At 44.9% G+C, this 21,034-nt stretch overlaps 1 protein-coding gene across 1 annotated transcript in view; it reads left to right on the top strand.

The window, feature by feature from the left end:
- The window catches only part of LOC126413159 (protein O-mannosyl-transferase TMTC2-like), an 899,537-nt gene that overhangs the window by 552,101 nt on the left and 326,402 nt on the right, over positions 1-21,034 (top strand). Inside the window, exon 13 of the mRNA XM_050083054.1 lies at positions 12,207-12,347. Within this exon, the coding sequence (XP_049939011.1) occupies positions 12,207-12,347 (141 nt within the window). The remainder of the gene's footprint in view (positions 1-12,206; positions 12,348-21,034) is intronic.

The following is a 21,034-nucleotide window of genomic DNA, read 5'->3' as shown; positions in this document are numbered from 1 at the left end:
TTCCATGTGCGTGGAAAGTTTCTTGTCTCCAACTTGCGGACGTCAAACTTTACGCCTTGTACTTTTTAAATTTTCTATTCCCAGCGGTAACTCACTATTGTATTCTTTGTGTAGTTTTCGCACTTACAGCACAACTGTGACCTTACGGAAGTCAATCTCTACAGATGGTTTGAGACTGACTGAAGAGAATCCACACAGGTGTCCAAATGTGCAACAGACTTCGTTATGTCTTATTTTTCCTTACAGAATGTATTCTGTTCAGTAATTCCGACATCGTTAATCCTTCGATGTTCGTTACGAAGAATTCTCCAAATTCAGTACTGCGTCGCACTTTGGTCTTACAATGATTAACATTAACGTCCCACAAGCGTCTATGGATAGCGTACCTGCCGAAAAACCAATTTCCTCAGTTCCTCACTCCATACCGCAGTTATTGAAACACTTGCTACTCATAGTTTCGTGTCATCAACGTTGGAAAGCCCCAAAACTGAATATTCTTCGTCATGACTGTCACAAATGCAGGCCGCGCACACCCAGTGGCTAGCAGCACAATTTCGAAACTTAGCTTCGAAACGTAGTTTAGGCGGATCACCATAAACATTGTCAATGTTCTCAATGCACGATGACGAGCCAAAACATTATGACTATCTGCTTATTAACTTGTTGGGCCATCTTTGCAATGCATTGTATTACCGATTTTGCGACTCGCCGATTTTACAGTTCGTTGGTGGATTTGTGGAACTAAGTGGCACCAGATGTCTAGGCACAACTCATGTAGTTTCCATAAATAACTGGCCGCATATTTGTGTACGCGGTGATGGCGCTAGATAGCGACCCAGCTGGGAACCATTGCATTCAGATAAGACGAATTTTGTGGCCAAGACGTTAACGTGATTTCACTCTCATGGTCCTCGAACCACTGTAGCACGATTCTGGATTCGAGACATGACAACTATACTGCTTAAAGATGACATCGTCGTCAGGGAAGACATCATGCATGAAGGGACCCGGGTGTTCCGCTGCTGATCTGGTGTTTTCGATCACTACCGTATGTCCCATGCAAGCGCATGAGAATGTCTATCATAGCACAATACTGCTCCCACCAACCTGCGTCCGTGGCCGTCCCCTGGATCACGGCGTTTGTGGAGACGACCATCGACATTCTGAAGCAAAAACCTGATTCATCAAACGATCCGACTCGTTTCCAGTGATCAATTGTCCAAACTCGATGATTGAAGCCCACTGAGGACGTAACTGAGGATGTCGTTGGGTCGTCATGTGAACACATAGGGGTGGTCTGCTGCGGAGCTCCATGTGCAGCAATGTACGACGAACAGTGTGCTCCGAAGAACTTCTGCGTGCACCACCATTGTGCTCTTTTGGCAGAGATGCCACAGATCACCAGCTATCCTACTTTCTACGGTCGCAGGTTCGACTCTTGCCTCAGGTATGGATGTGTGTCATGTACTTAGGTTAGTTAGGTTTAAGTAGTTCTAAGTTCTATGGGATTGATGACCTTAGACTTTAAGTCCCATAGTGCTCAGAGTTTATCCTACTTTATAGAGCAGACAACCCTCCAAACCCCACGTACTGTGAAGAGTCGTGGATTTCTGGCCACTTAGCTCCTAGTGGCAGTTTCATTGCCCTTCTATCACTTTCCATAGATGCCCACGACAGTAGCACGTGAACATTCGACCAGCCTCGCCGCTTTCGATGTACTCATTCACAGGCTCTGCGTTATAATAATCTGCCCTTTGGAAAAGTCGCTTACCCCACTGGGTTTCTCCATCTGCACCGCGTATCTTCACTAGGGTCATCATCGCCCATCCGTCTCTGCTCGGCTTACATTAATTTTACTTGCTTACTGCGTCATGTGCTCGTAACGCCACCAGCCTTGCAGTGGGCAGAGGTTCAAATGGTTGAAATGGCTCTGAGCACTATGGGACTTAACATCTAAGGTCATCAGTCCCCTAGAACTTAGAACTATTTAAACCTAAATAACCCAAGGACATCACGCACATCCATGCCCGAGGCAGGATTCGAACCTGCGACCGTAGCGGTCCAGACTGAAGCGCCTAGAACCGCTCGGCCACAACGGCCGGCAGTGGGCAGTGGTCCCAATGTTTTGGCTTATCAGTATATTTACTTAGACTCTCTGGAGAGTTTTGTAACTCGGCTGGAAGGCGGCGCGTGGGTAGGAGAAGGAGCAGGAAAAATGACGGTACTGCAGTGAGTAAAAATGGTTTACTGGTGCAAGAAGGAATACATAACTTTGCACAGATGCGAAGTCTTCGACCCGTCGTATGGAGAGCAAACTGAAGCGAAGTTTTCAGGCTGGCTGCACCCGATGGAAAAGGGTGAAGCAGTCGCGGAGCTCGTAGAATTCGACAGCACCGACTAGAGGGCGCTGTCGTCTGTGTGTCGTAATAGTGCCAACCTTTGAAACTATGAGTTGCTATTGATACCACAGAGAGAGTGCGGCTTACGCCCAAACCTGGCTCATAGTCCGGTGATAAGGCAACCCATTATCTTCGCTCAACTGACTTGACACTGGTGATGATAATTTGTGCCGCCATCTGGATTCGAGCCAGCATATCTCGAATCAAATGCTATGGGGAGCGTCGTATGGGTAGTAACTAAGTTAATATACATTTCATTTAGTTATTTTTTCCTAACTTCTGGTAAAATCATTTCCAACATTTTGGGAAGCTGTAACGGTAATCGCAAGGTAGCAATATCTGCGTTACTCCGGTGTAACGCAGCTTCTAAACGCATTTTCTGTTTACATTCATATTCATGTGAGGCGGGAAATGGAAGACGACCCGAGATGGCTCGATGAATTTTTAACGGCTAATCCCTGCAGAAAATAGCCGCACCCGGACGCTTGCGCTCGGCCTGGGACGTTCATTAGTGTGGGGGAAGCGTGTGCGGCTTATTACGCTTGAATGCGGCCGGTCGGTAATGCCAGCCTGCCGACGAGACGACGGCGCATCCCTGAGCGCGCCAGCGTTAAACATTAAGCGCGTGGCGCTGTTCCCCGTAAGGAAGAGGGAGGCGCAGAGTAGCCGCACTGGACGGTCCATTCATTACAGCTGGCTCGCGTCAAGCGCGGTTTGCGACTGGGGCTTATTTTTTATGCCTGCTACTGGAAATGCAGGAGCTCCACCTGACCAACCCTTTTCATCGACTACTAGTCATTAAAATTGCGACTCCATGATAGCAGCACGGAGCAGACGTCAAATTGGCCTGATGCGTACTGCATGTTTCGCTGTACATACGAGTGATCAGCGGTTCAGCACAGTCGCATAAAGTGGGTGTCAGCAACGCCGTCTACAGTCTGTATTTAAAGCACAAACATGCACTTGCGATTCTCATTCAGAAATCACATTTTAAGCTTGCTTGTCTGTGAGATGCTATACCTCGTGTGAGAAGCGAAAATATCTACCATCACATGTCGGAATTCAGATGGTGTCGTTGCTTTCTGACACTGTGGTTTATTATTTGGTGATATTGTTTATGCCGGCCTGAGTGGCCGAGCGGTTCTAGACGCTACAGTTTGGAACCGCGCGACAGGTACGGTCGCAGGTTCGAATCCTGCCTCGGGCATGGATGTGTGTGATGTTAGTTAGGTTTAAGTAGTTCTAAGTTCTAGGAGACTGATGACCTCAGCAGTTAAGTCCCATAGTGCTCAGAACCATTTGAACCATTTGATATTGTTTCTAGCATTGGGCGGGTCTGCACGACTGACATACAAACATACAATCGATGAGTTTCGGAACACGTTATTCATCACCAGGCCTTATCTCAGCGGCCCGATGTGACTAGCGCCCGAGAGAACTTATGCATACTGCTTGCTCAGCCATGGAGGCTCATTCAGCCACGCCACGTACCTTAAATCAGCAAATGGCGTGTTTTGTCCTGTCATGACCGGGACCGAGAAGGACAGCTAGATAAGCAACAGAAGACCTTACCTTGAACAATCAAATTCGGTGAGGTTAACTTGTGGTTGGACGCCTGCTTATTCCCCGACCTCAGCTGAAAAGCAAGCTTTGAATGGTGCAGGGTACAGAACTCGGTAGAGCTACTCAGGAAACAGGGTAGAAATGTTTAACTACCAGTGTGAGTTCATTGCTGGGAAGTACCAGCGGCACACTCGGCTATTTACAAATTCTTGTCTATAATGAGCTAACTCGACCTTCTCTAAGTCCGATAACCGTCCTACTTTGGCCGGGGCTAGCGGAATAAACTACACTACTGGCCATTAAAATTGCTACACCAAGAAGAAATGCAGATGATAAACGGGTATTCATTGGACAAATATATTATACTAGAACTGACATGTGATTACATTTTCACGCAGTTGGGTGCATAGATCCTGAGAAATCAGTACCCAGAACAACCACCTCTGGCCGTAATAACGGCATTGATACGGCTGGGCATTGAGTCAAACAGAGCTTGGATGGCGTGTACAGGTATAGCTGCCCATGCAGCTTCAACACGATACCACAGTTTATCAAGAGTAGTGACTGGCGTATTGTGACGAGCCAGTTGCTCGGCCACCATTGACCAGACGTTTTCAATTGGTGAGAGATCTGGAGAATGTACTGGCCAGGGCAGCAGTCGAACATTTTCTGTATCCAGAAAAGCCCGCACAGGACCTGCAACATGCGGTCGTGCATTATCCTGCTGAAATGTAGGGTTTCGCAGGGATCGAATGAAGGGTAGAGCCACGGGTCGTAACACATCTGAACTGTAACGTCCAATGTCCAAAGTACCGTCAATGCAAACAAGACGTGACCGAGACGCGTAACCAATGGTACCCCATACCATCACGCCGAGTGATACGCCAGTATGGCGATGACGAATACACGCTTCCAATGTGCATTCACCGCGATGTTTCCAAACACGGATGCGACCATCATAATACTGTAAACAGAACCTGAATTCATCCGAAAAAATGACGTTTTGGCATTTGTGCACCCAGGCTCGTCGTTGAGTACACCATCGCAGGCGCTTCTGTCTGTGATGCAGCGTCAAGGGTAACCGCAGCCATGGTCTCCGAGCTGATAGTCCATGCTGCTGAAAACGTCGTCGCACTGTTCGTGCAGATGGTTCTTGTCTTGCAAACGTCCCCATCTGTTGACTCAGGGATCGAGACTTGGCTGCACGATCCGTTACAGCCATGGGGATAAGATGCCTGTCATCTCGACTGCTAGTGATACAAGGCCGTTGGGATCCAGCACGGCGTTCCGTATTACCCTCCTGAACCCACCGATTCCATATTCTGCTAACAGTCACTGGATCTCGACCAATGCGAGCAGCAATGTCGCAATACGATAAACCGCAATCGCGATAGGCTACAATCCGACCTTTATCAAAGTCAGAAACGTGATGGTACGCATTTCTCCTCCTTGCACGAGGCATCACAACAACGTTTCACCAGGCTACGCCGGTCAACTGCTGTTTTTGTATGAGAAATCGATTGGAAACTTTCCTCCTGTCTGCACGTTGTAGGTGTCGCCACCGGCGCCAACCTTGTGTGAATGCTCTGAAAAGCTGATCACAGCATCTTATTCCTCTCGGTTAAATTTCGAGTCTGGAGCACGTCAAGTTCGTTGTGTAGCAATTTTAATGGCCAGTAGTGTAAGTCCAGTTTAGACTGACGAGGGTCGTGGAGACAGCGTCATCTGCTTCATGCTCATACCGTTCTCCCCCCCACTAGTTGAGGTGGGTTTTATTTATAAGAGTCCATTTGCACCCCGCGCTGCTAGGAGGTTCGGTGAAGTTGCCCTGCGGTTAGTGCCTGATGCCATCCGTATTTGGCCATTCTGGATTTTTCCCTCTTTACGATCCCTGCACGCTAGAGCAGAAGGGGCTAGTCACGTACAAGCGACTGTGGCGTATCACATGAGCGCTATCGATATCAAACACTAGTTCGCCGCGTCCGTTGTTAGAACAGGCGCTCTGTTGTCTATTGGCCAAGAACTTCTTCCTAAACTGAATTAATGAACTGGTCGGTATATTTCTTACATTAGTGACAGTTTGCAGCAGCACAAGTATCACTACGGACAGATCAGCGGCGTCTGCAGTATCATGGGCAGTCAGCACGGTGACCATTATTGCAGCATTATTTGGCGCGAAAGCAGAGAGAAGCATGCTGCCAGTGTTATGCCCAACGACAAGACTGGACACAAGAACGGCACCGTCTTCTGAAATGATTTCTCTTTCTGGATACTGAATCATGATGGACGTTTTCGTGTCTGGAGGCTTTGACAACGTACACTGCCAGATTTAATTTGTCATCGATGTACAGCCCAGTAGCTGGTGTATGGTATGAGATGCTACTGGGTAAACAACACAAACATCTCTGGTTTACATAAGCGGTAATGTGAATAGCAGGCGCTACATTTGTGACAAGTAAAGCCAGTGGCAAGATCTCATCGCGTTGTCTTTGAGCAAGATAAAGTAAGACCGCATGTAGCCTATGCCATTCTGATCTGCATCTATGCGAAGTGTGTTCTATTATTGCCATGGTCAGAACGTTCGCCAGATCATTCTGCCATTGAAAACATCTGGCCATGGGTTGGCGAAAGACTGGCATGCCATTACTCCCAACCACTACGACTGATGAGCTCTGTCATACAATAGGAACAACATGGAGTGACGTACATATAGCTGTCACCGAAGCTCGGTTTGACTCTGTTCCCAGCCGGGGTAGAATCTTTGTTGTTGATACAGGTAGCAGCTCACTGTGTAAAATTTCGTAGCCTTCACATTTATAAATTTAATCATGTATTCTTACCACTATACTGGATATGGACAATAAGTACAATTTCGTTATTTATCATCGTTGCTGGTATAATTTCAAACCTAGCAATGTATTTTAGACATTTATATTTTTTATATTTGATTGAGATCCGTTGTAGAAAGCGAACGAAGTGATTGTAGTGGCTATGGTTATGGCTGAAACAAAACTGAATTTATGCTGGCTTCCTCGTGCGTGCAAAACTTGCGTTTCATTGTAATGTTTCATAAATACAAAGTCCACATCCATTTTGCCGCCTCACTTGATGATATTTGCCGATAATATGAAAATAGTTTAAACTGCCATGAAACAGAAAGTGCTTTTCTACGCGTGGTGCTGCTGGATGTGTTACGGCCTTACCTTCCTCCGACCTTAGAAAAGACTGGTCGAACCAGTCATTCGTGGGGCATACAGTTCAAAGTGAACTCCGAACCACTGCGCTCTTAGACGTTTTTCACATTGGCATACCAGTGCCAAATGTGCAAAGAGTGCTAAATGACACGAAAAATTCTTGGCACCGACTGGGGTTCCAATGCCAGACGCTTCAATTAGTGATCTGCAATTTATCCACTGGGCCATTGGACTACACTACACATACCACAAAATAAATTAGGCGACAAAAGTGAAAAAAAATCAATATTTTCTGACACGTGCTAATGATTATATAAGCAGGAAATCTCATCTTCAGGATGAGTTTCAAGAGGTGTACAGGCCTCTCATTTTAAACAATTATTGGGGCAAAACTACATCCCTTTTATACCTATGGCTGTTTCTTTCTAGGGCGTCTAGCACCATCGTGAACTTGTTTTTACTATTGATTTTTAAGTGTTTCAGATATTACTTTTTGTTGTTATCTCTCCCTTCGGAATCTGTACCAGTGTAGAAAATTTTCGAATAAGAAGAGAAAAAAAGACTTAAGTCGTACTAAGAAAGTGTAGTTTCCAAGAAAAAAACCGACTCTCTTCTGGGTTTGAACCACATGATGCTCAGTTTTTTCTTGTTCCAAATTTCAATTATTCCTGATTATTCCTGCGTCGCAAATTATTTTTTTTTTTTCACGAAGTACTAACCAACATGGAAAAACTTCTCAAGAAGAGCTTTTCCTGTGGCACTGTACCAATGGCGATGAAGGATTCTGTTGCTGGATAAACGTTAAAAAATATTTGCACGCGTCACAACATTCGTCACATTTTCCGCTACGTATTTATTCAGTCTGGATGAGTTTTATGTGGCCTGTCTTAGTAGACTCGTCCTACAGATGTACAAGTACATCTGAATGTGAAAACAAAGTGCAATATCAGTATTATATGTAAAAGCGTGCCCTTACCTTTTCAGTTACGTAAAATAATTGTGTAAATCAGAATAAACAAATTAAACTTCTAATACCATTAACTGATGATTAATACACAGATCGTAGTCGATGCACATTATTATTTTTATTTGCTACCAATGGACAGCCCGTCAATAACTGAACACAGGTCAAGCAGTGTACTGAACTGTAAAACAAAAATTAAAATAGAAACAGTACGGCAAGAAAGGAAGAATGAATTGATTGTTGGTTTTAATAACGATGATCCTCCTTTACCTCCTCTGCATGACTGCAGAGACGAGTCACTGAGCACATTAGTCCTGTGCATGCAGTACACGTGAGGCTCCAAGAAGCTGTTCCCAGAGCAGTGGAGATGCAAGAAGTATATAAATGACGAAATGTGGTTTGAGGTACCTGTGACAGATGCTAGATTCGGTACCATTCCCGTGAGAAACACCGCCTTCATAATGCCACTGCTCTGTGATTGGCTGCTGTGTTCGGAGCAAGGCCGCCAAAACGTTAAAGTATAGTTATTATTATTGGTTAAACTGCACTGTTTCCACTGCACTGTGTGGAATACGAAGGTTCTGTTATGGTTCACTAACCTCCTGTCTTCAAGTTGATGTCCCCAGCGCAGAAAACAGCACGCAGGTCGTACGTTCTGTCCCTTAAGGTTGAAACTGACTTTTAGCGTGGTTCTGTTCTGAAATAATGTATCACTTCCTTGGGATGCCACTCGCGTATTTTAATATAGCCACACGAGAAGACTGCGTGATCTTAATACAACACCTTCTGATACAGAAAAGTACATGATCAAACACAATGTTTACGAAAATGTATGTTTACACAATTTGTGGCACGTGTCTGTGTCTCATGACTACCGGAGTGTATCTTTTAATACTGAATACTGGCAAACACATCCAGCCACAGACAGCATGACTATGCATCTCGACTGCCTAATCCAGAGTGACGAATAGGAATCTAAATAAAAATTGGAAACACTTCCTACGACAGACAACATGTCTGTTCTTCTCAACTGCCTAATGCAGGGTGACGAACAGGATCTTAAATAAAATTTCGAAACACATCTTACGACAGACAACACGTCTGTTCTTCTCGACTGCCTAATCCAGAGTGACGAACAGCCGAAACACTTCGCGCGCCATACCAGAAAAGACGTGACCCGAACGCTTCCGAAGTGCTTCGTCTGCAATTTCGTCAGTCTTTTGTTTTTGATTTAAGCCACGCGAGATTAGCCGAGCGGTCTTAGGCGCTGGAGTCATGGACTGTGCGGCTGATCCCGGCGGAGGTTCGAGTCCTCCCTCGGGCATGGGTGTGTGTGTTTGCCCGTAGTATAATTTAGCTTAAGTTGTATGTAAACTTAGGGACTGATGACCTTAGCAGGTAAGTCCCATAAGATTTCACACACATTTGAACTTTTTTTTATTGAAATTGTTTTTAATAATTCTAAAATGACTGATTGATAGCTGTTGAGAGATATTTATATTAAAAAGTGAAGTCATTCCAATGAGTAGTTTAACCAATAATAATAACTATACTTTAACGTTTTGGCGCCCTTGCTCCGAACACAGCAGCCAATCACAGAGCAGTAGCATTATGCAGGCGGTCTTTCTCACGGGAATGCTACCGAATCTAACATCTGTCACAGGTACCTCACACCACATTTGGTCATCTATACACTTCTTGTATCTCCACTGCCCTGGGAACAGCTTCTTGGAGCCTAATATGATGGCTGACTAAGCTAGAAATATTACAACAGTGAACGGTCCAAGCACAAGTGCAACGTACAGCAGTCCGGAACAGCCTCGGTGTCGCATTTAAGTAACTACGGTGGTAGACTACAAAGTAGCGACTCGTGTTCAAAGCCGCATAGCGCCATTCTTTCCCCTACTCTCTATGCAGCGCTTCAGATACTCTGTCTGTTGACGTCGGTGTACATGGTTTGATCTCTGAGTGATTGCGATATATCATTGTGTGAGTGTGGTAGTCGTCTTACCTGCGACCAACGGTCACAGTACGGAAGTGTGTGTTTGGGTCTCTCACTCTCTCCCCAGACACAGTCATACTGTTGGTCGAGATTTACAGGGTGTTTCAAAAACGACCGGTATATTTGAAACGGCAATAAAAACTAAACGAGCAGCGATAGAAATACACCGTTTGTTGCAATATGCTTGGGACAACAGTACATTTTCAGGCAGACAAACTTTCGAAATTACAGTAGTTACAATTTTCAACAACAGATGGCGCTGCGGTCTGGGAAACTCTATAGTACGATATTTTCCCCATATCCACCATGCGTAGCAATAATATGGCGTAGTCTCTGAATGAAATTACCCGAAACCTTTGACAACGTGTGTGGCGGAATCTCTTCACATGCAGATGAGATGTACTGCTTCAGCTGTTCAATTGTTTCTGGATTCTGGCGGTACACCTGGTCTTTCAAGTGTCCCCACAGAAAGAAGTCACAGGGGTTCATGTCTGGCGAATAGGGAGGCCAATCCACGCCGCCTCCTGTATGTTTCGGATAGCCCAAAGCAATCACACGATCATCGAAATATTCATTCAGGAAATTAAAGACGTCGGCCGTGCGATGTGGCTGGGCACCATCTTGCATAAACCACGAGGTGTTCGCAGTGTCGTCTAAGGCAGTTTGTACCGCCACAAATTCACGAAGAATGTCCAGATAGCGTGATGCAGTAGTCGTTTCGGATCTGAAAAATGGGCCAATGATTCCTTTGGAAGAAATGGCGGCCCAGACCAGTACTTTTTGAGGATGCAGGGACGATAGGACTGCAACATGGGGCTTTTCGGTTCCCCATATGCGCCAGTTCTGTTTATTGACGAAGCCGTCCAGGTAAAAATAAGCTTCGTCAGTAAACCAAATGCTGCCCACATGCATATCGCCGTCATCAATCCTGTGCACTATATCGTTAGCGAATGTCTCTTGTGCAGCAATGGTAGCGGCGCTGAGGGGTTGCCGCGTTTGAATTTTGTATGGATAGAGGTGTAAACTCTGGCGCATGAGAGGATACGTGGACGTTGGCGTCATTTGGACCGCAGCTGCAACACGGCGAACGGAAACCCGAGGCCGCTGTTGGATCACCTGCTGCACTAGCTGCGCGTTGCCCTCTGTGGTTGCCGTACGCGGTCGCCCTACCTTTCCAGCACGTTCATCCGTCACGTTCCCAGTCCGTTGAAATTTTTGAAACAGATCCTTTATTGTATCGCTTTTCGGTCCTTTGGTTACATTAAACCTCCGTTGAAAACTTCGTCTTGTTGCAACAACACTGTGTTCTAGGCGGTGGAATTCCAACACCAGAAAAATCCTCTGTTCTAAGGAATAAACCATGTTGTCTACAGCACACTTGCACGTCGTGAACAGCACACGCTTACAGCAGAAAGACGACGTACAGAATGGCGCACCCACAGACTGCGTTGTCTTCTATATCTTTCACATCACTTGCAGCGCCATCTGTTGTTGAAAATTGTAACTACTGTAATTTCGAAAGTTTGTCCGCCTGAAAATGTACTGTTGTCCCAAGCATATTGCAACAAACGGTGTATTTCTATCGCTGCTCGTTTAGTTTTTATTGCCATTTCAAATATACCGGTCATTTTTGAAACACCCTGTACATGCACCTGAAGTGTAGAGTATAACTCGTGTCAGGTGGAGAAATGAATCATGTCTCGACAGAGACTGACATGTTTCATCCTCAACGACTCCCTGATGTTGGGGGCTCAAATGGTTCAAATGGCTCTGATCACTATGGGACTTAACATCTGAGGTCATCAGTCCCCTAGAACTTAAAACTACTTAAACCTAACTAACCTAAGGACATCACACACATCCATGCCCGAGGCAGGATTCGAACCTGCGACCTTAGCGGTCGCGCTGTTCCAGACTGAAGCGCCTAAAACCGCTCGGCCACACCGGCCGGTCCTTGATGTTGAGGGAAGAACGCATACGTCCTACACCTTTTCGTCGTTGTCCCACTCCCTTCACTCTTCAGGTTTTGAGTTTTCTCGAGGTCTGTGGTTCCTCGGCGTACACGACTGTTGCTGTTGTTGCAGAGCCTGTTCAACCTGCTGGGAGAGGCGCAGGCGAGGCTGGGGCGGCATGCCGAGGCAGAGCGCTGGTTCCAGGAAAGCCTGAGAGCCAAGCCCGACCACGTGCCCGCGCACCTGACCTACGGACGCCTGCTTGCCCGCAACGTGAGTAGTCTCACCAGCCGCCGCTGCTTCTCTCTCGAAACACTCCCGTAAACGGGTACACTTGTTTGTCAAACGCGCCCTCGTCTAGCTGCGGGTTTGTCAAACAAGGCTGTACACGTACAAACAGAGTTCGCCATTCAAATAACTTCCGGGAATTCAGCCAGGTAACACTTTCAGCGACCGCCAATATTTCGGCGGGAGAACTCCCCGCCGTTTTCAAGGCAAACTGCAACGGACAGGCGACGTACATGCAAATTTAGCCCGCATCTCGTGGTCGTGCGGTAGCGTTCTCGCTTCCCACGCCCGGGTTCCCGGGTTCGATTCCCGGCGGGGTCAGGGATTTTCTCTGCCTCGTGATGGCTGGGTGTTGTGTGCTGTCCTTAGGTTAGTTAGGTTTAAGTAGTTCTAAGTTCTAGGGGACTTATGACCACAGCAGTTGAGTCCCATAGTGCTCAGAGCCATTTGAACCATTTTTTTGCAAATTTAAAACCTCGGTTCTCAGACAGATGCAGGAAAGATAACACACATACTGGACACAAGTGCCACCATACAGTAAATATCTCTGGAGTGAGCATTGTGTTCTGCGCATGTTGTCAACATTAAACCAGGACTGTCACGTGTTTTCGGGACTTCGCTGTGCGTGTGTGCTTTCTGCAGCGGTTGAAATTTATAATGTCAAGAGTCTTTGTTGTGTTTTCACCGTTTGTTGATAGTGTAATAGCGATGGTGAATTACTGTTGTTGCTACGGATGCAAAGAAAAGTATGTGAATGGAGGGATAGTAACTTTTCATGGGTACATACCATGTAGCTCTAATTATAGTTATCATATTAGTAAGAGACACTGTATACGTTTAAAAATTCCGAGGCGCATTATAATTAAGGCTTGATTCTGTAGACTTATTTTTCTACGATTTTATGACTATATAATAGATATTACGGCTCGTACAAAAGCTTACAAACAATCGCTTCCTCTCGTAAATTTGCTAGTGGAACAGGAAAGGGAATGGTTAGTTGTTTCAGCATTTATCAGTGACTTGTCGATTATGTATGTAGATTACTCAGTCTACTCTTTATTTAATAAACTGGGAGCAAGTGCGTAAAATGCGTTAAATAAATACTTCAAAGTATCACCAGTAAGAATAATTGTGCTTTAGGTGGCAAAAACGAGAAAATAAATACGCAGAAATAGCATAAAAAAGGACGAATTAGCAGGGATATAATCGCTAATGTGTGGCAAATTCGGTGTTTTTCGGACACTTGCAAAAGTACTAGCGTACTGTCAAGTCGTTTTGCAAGACTATCACTGCAAAAATGTACGTCAGGCTCTGTAATACTATAAATTCCCGTATCATACCGGAAACTACCAAAAATCGAGTGCATCTGAACTGTGACACCTATCGCAAAGAAGCAGGATTTAATATCACTTGCCCTTAAAAGTTACGTAGCTGGTTTATTCCCAGTATAAAATGGATACTGTTAAAATGTCTGGGCAACATTTATAAATAATTCACGACACGTACGAAAAGAATCCGTCTGTACTAGGGATGTAGTGACATTCGAAACATACAGGGCGCTATACGGACAAACACACGACGTCCCGAGATCACGTGACCAGGCCGGCAATGTATATTGACAACACAAAATCTGTTCTGCGCATGTGAATGCTCACACCAGAGATATTTACTCTATGAGTGCCACCAAAGATGACCAAACTCAGAGATGTCGATAGTGACATTACGAACTCGCAGGTGAGGTAGCATTGACTCTGTCGCTCTGTTCTTTGACAAGGGAGAGACCCGGATTCCAAACAGAGTTTAAACAAAAACTTCCATCCCTGTTAACGAGGTTCCTCGCTAATTTAATCTCAACTGCCTCCTTAATAACACTATCACAATAGCTGGACGTACACGCCAATATCTCGGTGTTATCATATAACATGGGGTGACCAGTATCCAAGAAATGTTCGGCAATAGCAGATCTACTTGGCTGCTGTAATCGTGCGTGCCGTTTATGATCAGTACATCGGTCCTCCACTGTCCTGATAGTTTGACCAATATGTGCCATGCCGCAGCTACAAGGAATACGATATACACCCGCCGTACGCATATATCGGCGGTCGCTGAAAGTGTCACCTGGCTGAATTCCCGGAAGTTATTGCAAAGTTGTATACACCAGGAGAAACTCAGGTCTCACAGAGTTCGTCAGTTTAACCTCACTTTGAAGCAGATACTGCTCTTGTTCGTATTTTGTTCGTAAGTATTTTGACAACAGTGAGAATGGCCACAAATGCAGACAGAGAACTGGATTTGGAAGCCTGTTTAAAGAAGAACAAGAAAACAAGACGCCGGCCCAGGGAATGGCTGAAAATTAGTAAGAAAAATATCTTCTAAAGGAAATATTACTTTCAGAACCCGATGATTACATCGACTTTCGTCGAATGGACAACGAAACTTTGAAAAACTTGAAACTTCCTGATAGATTAAAACTGTGTGCCGGACCGAGACTCGAACTCGGGACCTTTGCCTTCCGCGGGCAAGAGCTCTACCATTTTTTCCCTCCATTTTGTTCGTTGTTGATCGTTGTGTTTGTTCGTTGCTGACGTCACATGACATCCGGTCAAGTTCGTTTGTTGATCGTTTCACTCAGTTTTTTTATTACAGAGGCCAGCCCGCTCTCTGACCGAACACGCTGAGCTACAGTGCCGGTAAACCATCTGAGCTACCCAAGCACGACTGACGCCCCGTCCTCACAGCTTTACATGTGCCAGTACCTCGTCTCCTATCTTCCAAACTTCACAGGAGCTCTCCATTCTTTCAGGAGTGCTAGTTCTTCAAGGTTCGCAGGAGACCTCCTGTGAAGTTTGGAAGGTAGGAGACGGGATACCGGCTGATGTAAATCTGTGAGGACGGGGCGTGAGTTGTGCTTGACTAGCTCAGATGGTAGAGCACTTGCCCGCGAAAGGCAAAGGTCCCGAGTTCGAGTCTCCGTCCGGCACCCAGTTCTAATCTGTCAGGAAGTTTCGTATCAGCGCACACTCCGCTGCAGAGTGAAAATCTCATTCTTTGAAAAACTTGTTAAGTCCCTCGTAAAAAAGCAAACGTATCTGTCAAATGCGCTCCTATTTAGCCAAAAATATATGAAAGGAACTCATACAGTACCAAGAAAGCTTTTCGATATAACCTTACTTTTGAAGCAATGGCTTTTAACCTATGCTAGATTTTACCACTAATGGGAATGATTACAAATGCAGCTCAGCATTTCTAGCACTGACTCTGCCACTGCGTTTAAAGGAGAAGAAGAAAACAAGTGGCTGATCCACGAAATTTTTTAAAACGAGGGAGGCATATACACACGAAAACCTGTTACATAATGCAAATGTTACACTCAGAACCTGATGATTACTTCAGTTTTCTGCAGATGGACTGTGAAACGTTTAACAACTTGTTTAGAGTTACTTCGCTCTCATATTGAAAAAGAAGGCACAACTACCGTATGCGAAAATTTCTTCTCTTCTACTTGGTTCTCTAATGGCAGTTCATGAATATATCAGAACATGGGGTCCTATAGTCTACATCGCCCGTAGAAGAACCGGAAAACTTCGATTTTTTTATTTCATTGCACTCCCGCTTGCATGTCATTCGTAAAATACTGATTTTTTTCATAACCTGTTCATGTGTAATGTATAGCTGTACCATTTTGCTAACTGTCAGCGCAATTTTATTTTTATCCTGAATCGTAGTTTCCACAGTTGTCGAAACTCACCATGCAGTGAGATAAATTGTAATAAAGCAATTTTTTACTACCCGTGAAACATCGGTACAAACAGCGTCCGCCAGCTTGTCAAACTTTCAGTAAATCAAAATTTCTCGCATCACGTCAAACGCGATCTATGTTTGACAAACACGCCAAACAGCACCATACACGGTCAAATTCGCGTATTTTTCAGGCATAGTTAAGTTTGACAAAATATATGATCGTTTACGAAGACCTTAAAGCAGGGCTGAACACGTGAGCTGCCCGTGGGCTGTGTGGGCATGCGTGTGGCCGCCGCGCAAGATATGCGAGTAGCTCGCATTCTCTTACTCGCGAACAGTACTGAGAACTGCCACTAATATACGATCGAATTGTAGTAATTATTATAGAATGACAACACAATGTATATTTACGACATAATACACTAAGGCCATTAAAATTGTTACACCACGAAGATGACGTGCTACAGATGAGAAATTTCACCGGCAGGAACAAGATGCTGTGATATGCAAATGATTAGCTTTTCAGAGCATTCACACAAGGTTGGCGCCGGTGGCGACACCTACAACGTGCTGACATGAGGAAAGTTTCCAACCCATTTCTCATACACAAATAGCAGTTGACCGGCGTTGCCTCGTGAAACGTTGTTGTGATGCCTCGTGTAAGGAGGAGAAATGCGTACCATTATGTTTCCGACTTTTATAAAGGTGGGATTGTAGCCTATAGCGATTGCGGTTTATCGTATCGAGACATTATTGCTCGCGTTGCTCGAGATACAAAGACTGTTAGCAGAATATGGAAACGGTGGTTCAGGAGGGTAATACGGAACGCCGTGCTGGATCATAACGGCCTCGTATCACTAGCAGTCGAGATGACAGGCATCTTATCCGCATGGCTGTAACGGATCGTGCAGCCACGTCTCGATCCCTGAGTCAACAGATGGGGACGTTTGCAAGACCACAATCCTCTGCACGAACAGTTCGATGACGTTTGTAGCAGCATGGACTATCAGCTCGGAGACTGTGGCTGCAGTTACCCTTGACGCTGCATCACAGATAGGAGCGCCTGCGATGGTGTACTCAACAACGAACCTGGGTGCACGAATGGCAAAACGTCGTTTTTCCGGATGACCCAGGTTCTGTTTACAGCATCATGATGGTCGCATCCGTGTTTGGCGATATCGCGCTGAACGCACATTGGAAGCGTGTATTGTCATCGCCATACTGGCGTATCACCTGGCGTGATGTTATGGGATGCCATTGGTTACACGTCTCGGTCACCTCTTGTTCGCATTGACGGCACTTTGAACAGTGGACGTTACATTTCAGATGTGTTACGACCCGTGGCTGTACCCTTCATTCGTTCCCTGCGAAACCCTACATTTCAGCAGGATAATGCACGACCGCACGTTGCAGGCCCTGTACGGGCCTTTCTGGATACATAAAATGTTCGACTGCCGCCCTGGTCAGCACATTCTCCAGGTCTTATCTCGTCTGGTCAATGGTGGCCGAGCAACTGGCTCGTCACAATACGCCAGTCACTACTCTTGATGAACTGTGGTATTGTGTTGAGGCTGCATGGGCAGCTGTACCTGTACACGCCAAGCTCTGTTTGATTCAATGCCCAGGCGTATTAAGACCGTTATTACGGCCAGAGGTGGTTGTTCTGGGTACTGATTTTTCAGGATCTATGGACCCAAATTGCGTGAAAATGTAATCACACGTCAGTTCTAGTATAATATATTTGTCCAATGAATAACCGTTTGTCATCTGCATTTCTTTTTGGTGTAGCAATTGTAATGGGCAGTAGTGTATATCTTGTGCATTGTTTTTTGCCGTGTGCGAACAGCTCGTATTTCATGTTGAGGTTTAGTGGTAAGATCGCCCAGTGGATAGCACGTCAAAAACTGAACATAGATCAAGCATAAAAACAGAAAGAACCGTGAAAAAAGAAGTAAAACAGAAACAGTTAGGGGTCCAACTCCGAGAGAACAAGAATGGCGTTGTTGTTGTTTTGTAACACTGTTGGGCTGCAAGGAGGGAGACCCGTGTTGAAATCTCTCTCGTCAGCCATCTTTTCCCAAAAAATTGTAAACTCTCTGTCCGGTCATTTACGTGTCTGTTCTTCTGAAGCCTTGGCGGTTGTCATTCTACACATTGCTCATAGATTGTGCGTCATGTGGTAAGAATAGATCACCGCAGTGAGTTAATTTGTTGAATAGTGAGAGCAGGCGAGATGCTGCATAGACCTCTTACAGAAATGGAAACCACAAAAAAACAGAATCCAAGAGTCAAAACTTCCGAAACGGAACGCAAGAGTCGTAACATGTGGTACCTGTGTAGAGCAAACAGGGGGTACGCAAGTCTTACGCCTCGCTGTTGCAAACGGACGTTACGCCACAACGCATGCATAAATTTGTACTGTTAACTAGAGCTCCTAAAAGCACAGGCTGGCGCATCCGCCATTTTGTTTCCCAACGAACGCTTAACACAGAACGTAGCTTATACGAACTGTGTTGTTTTGTTCAAGTTGTCTGAAATATTGTGGGAGAGTCCCGCACAGAGTTTTAGATTGTGCTACTTTGAGCTTTCATTACGCTCATGTTTACATCTATATGTGGATTAGGCACAAAAATCTCGCGTTTTATTTGCTTATTGCTGCTTCTCTTTGCTGTCCGAATAAACAATAAAAGTGCAAGAAACATGTATAAATAAATTTCTGTGATAGAAACGCGTATTACGTTTATGTTTTATTTCCTTCGTGGAATTCAAATTAAATATTCGATAATGAATAAGGAATAGCGCAGTAGGCAGTACAGTTGAAGAGGAATGGACATCTCTAAAAAGGGCCATCACAAAAGTTGGGAAGGAAAACATAGGTACAAACAAGGTAGCTGCGAAGAAACCATGGGTAACAGAAGAAATACTTCAGTTGATTGATGAAAGGAGGAAGTACAAACATGTTCCGGGAAAATCAGGAATACAGAAATACAAAACGCTGAGGAATGAAATAAATAGGAAGTGCAGGGGAGCTAAGACGAAATGGCAGCAGGAAAAATATGAAGACATCGAAAAAGATATGATTGTCGGAAGGACCGACTCAGCATACAGGAAAGTCAAAACTACCTTTGGTTACATTAAAAGCAACGGTGGTAACATTAAGAGTGCAACGGGAATTCCACTGTTAAATGCAGAGGAGAGAGCAGATAGGTGGAAAGAATACATTGAAAGCCTCTATGAGGGAGAAGATTTGTCTATTTAGAAGAGATAGGGGATCCAGTACTAGAATCGGAATTTAAAAGAGCTTTGGAGGACTTACGGTCAAATAAGGCAGAAGGGATAGATAACATTCCATTAGAATTTCTAAAATCATTGGGGGAACTGGCAACAAAACGACTATTCACGTTGGTGTGTAGAATATATGAGTCTGGCGACATACCATCTGACTTTCAGAAAAGCATCATCCACACAATTCCGAAGACGGCAAGCGCTGACAAGTGCGAGAATTATCGCACAATCAGCTTAACAGCTCATGCATCGAAGCTGCTTACAAGAATAATATACAGAAGAATGGAAAAGAAAATTGAGAATGCGCTAGGTGACGATCAGTTTGGCTTTAGGAAAAGTAAAGGGACGAGAGAGGCAATTCTGACGTTACGGCTAATAATGGAAGCAAGGCTAAAGAAAAATCAAGACACTTTCATAGGATTTGTCGACCTGGAAAAAGCGCTCGACAATATAAAATGGTGCAAGCCGTTCGAGATTCTGAAAAACGTAGGGGTAAGCTATAGGGAGAGACGGGTCATATACAATATGTACAACAACCAAGAGGGAATAATAAGAGTGGACGATCAAGAACGAAGTGCTCGTATTAAGAAGGGTGTAAGACAAGGCTGTAGCCTTTCGCCCCTACTCTTCAATCTGTACATCGAGGAAGCAATGATGGAAATAAAAGAAAGGTTCAGGAGTGGAATTAAAATACAAGGTGAATGGATATCAATGGTACGATTCGCTGATGACATTGCTATCCTGAGTGAAAGTGAAGAAGAATTAAATGATCTGCTGAACGGAATGAACAGTCTAATGAGTACACAGTATGGTTTGAGAGTAAATCGGAGAAAGACGAAGGTAATGAGAGGTAGTAGAAATGAGAACAGCGAAAAACTTAACATCAGGACTGATGGTCACGAAGTCAATGAAGTTAAGGAATTCTGCTACCTAGGCAGTAAAATAACCAATGACGGACGGAGCAAGGAGGACATCAAAAGCAGACTCGCTATGGCAAAAGAGGCATTTCTGGCCAAGAGAAGTCTACTAATATCAAACACCGGCCTTAATTTGAGGAAGTAATTTCTGATGATGTACGTCTGGAGTACAGCACTGTATGGTAGTGAAACATGGACTGTGGGAAAACCGGAACAGAAGAGAATCGAAGCATTTGAGATGTGGTGCTATAGACGAATGTTGAAAATTAGGTGGACTGATAAGGTAAGGAATGAGGAGGTTTTACGCAGAATCGGAGAGGAAAGGAATATGTGGAAAACACTGATAAGGAGAAGGGACAGGATGATAGGACATCTGCTAAACCATGAGGGAATGACTCCCATGGTACTAGAGGGAGCTGTAGAGGGCAAAAACTGTAGAGGAAGACAGAGATTGGAATACGTCAAGCAAATAATTGAGGACGTAGGTTGCAAGTGAGATGAAGAGGTTAGCACAGGAAAGGAATTCGTGGCGGGCCGCATCAAACCAGTCAGTAGACTGATGACAAAAAAAAAAAGACGTTTCTTAAATCGTGTACCAGGCTCTTATAAGTACGAGTTGGCGCGGCTGCGTCTAAAGTGCATATTTGCGCAATAACCAAGTGTAAATACGAAACTCACCAAACGCAGCACTTGTAATCTAATGAAAGCTTCCTTCGTTAAATTTCCAGG

This window comes from Schistocerca serialis, chromosome 7 (genome assembly GCF_023864345.2).
Source record: "Schistocerca serialis cubense isolate TAMUIC-IGC-003099 chromosome 7, iqSchSeri2.2, whole genome shotgun sequence".
Lineage (NCBI taxonomy): Eukaryota > Metazoa > Arthropoda > Insecta > Orthoptera > Acrididae > Schistocerca > Schistocerca serialis.
The sequence above is the reverse complement of the archived record's forward strand: the minus strand, read 5'-3'. Positions and strand labels throughout refer to the sequence as shown.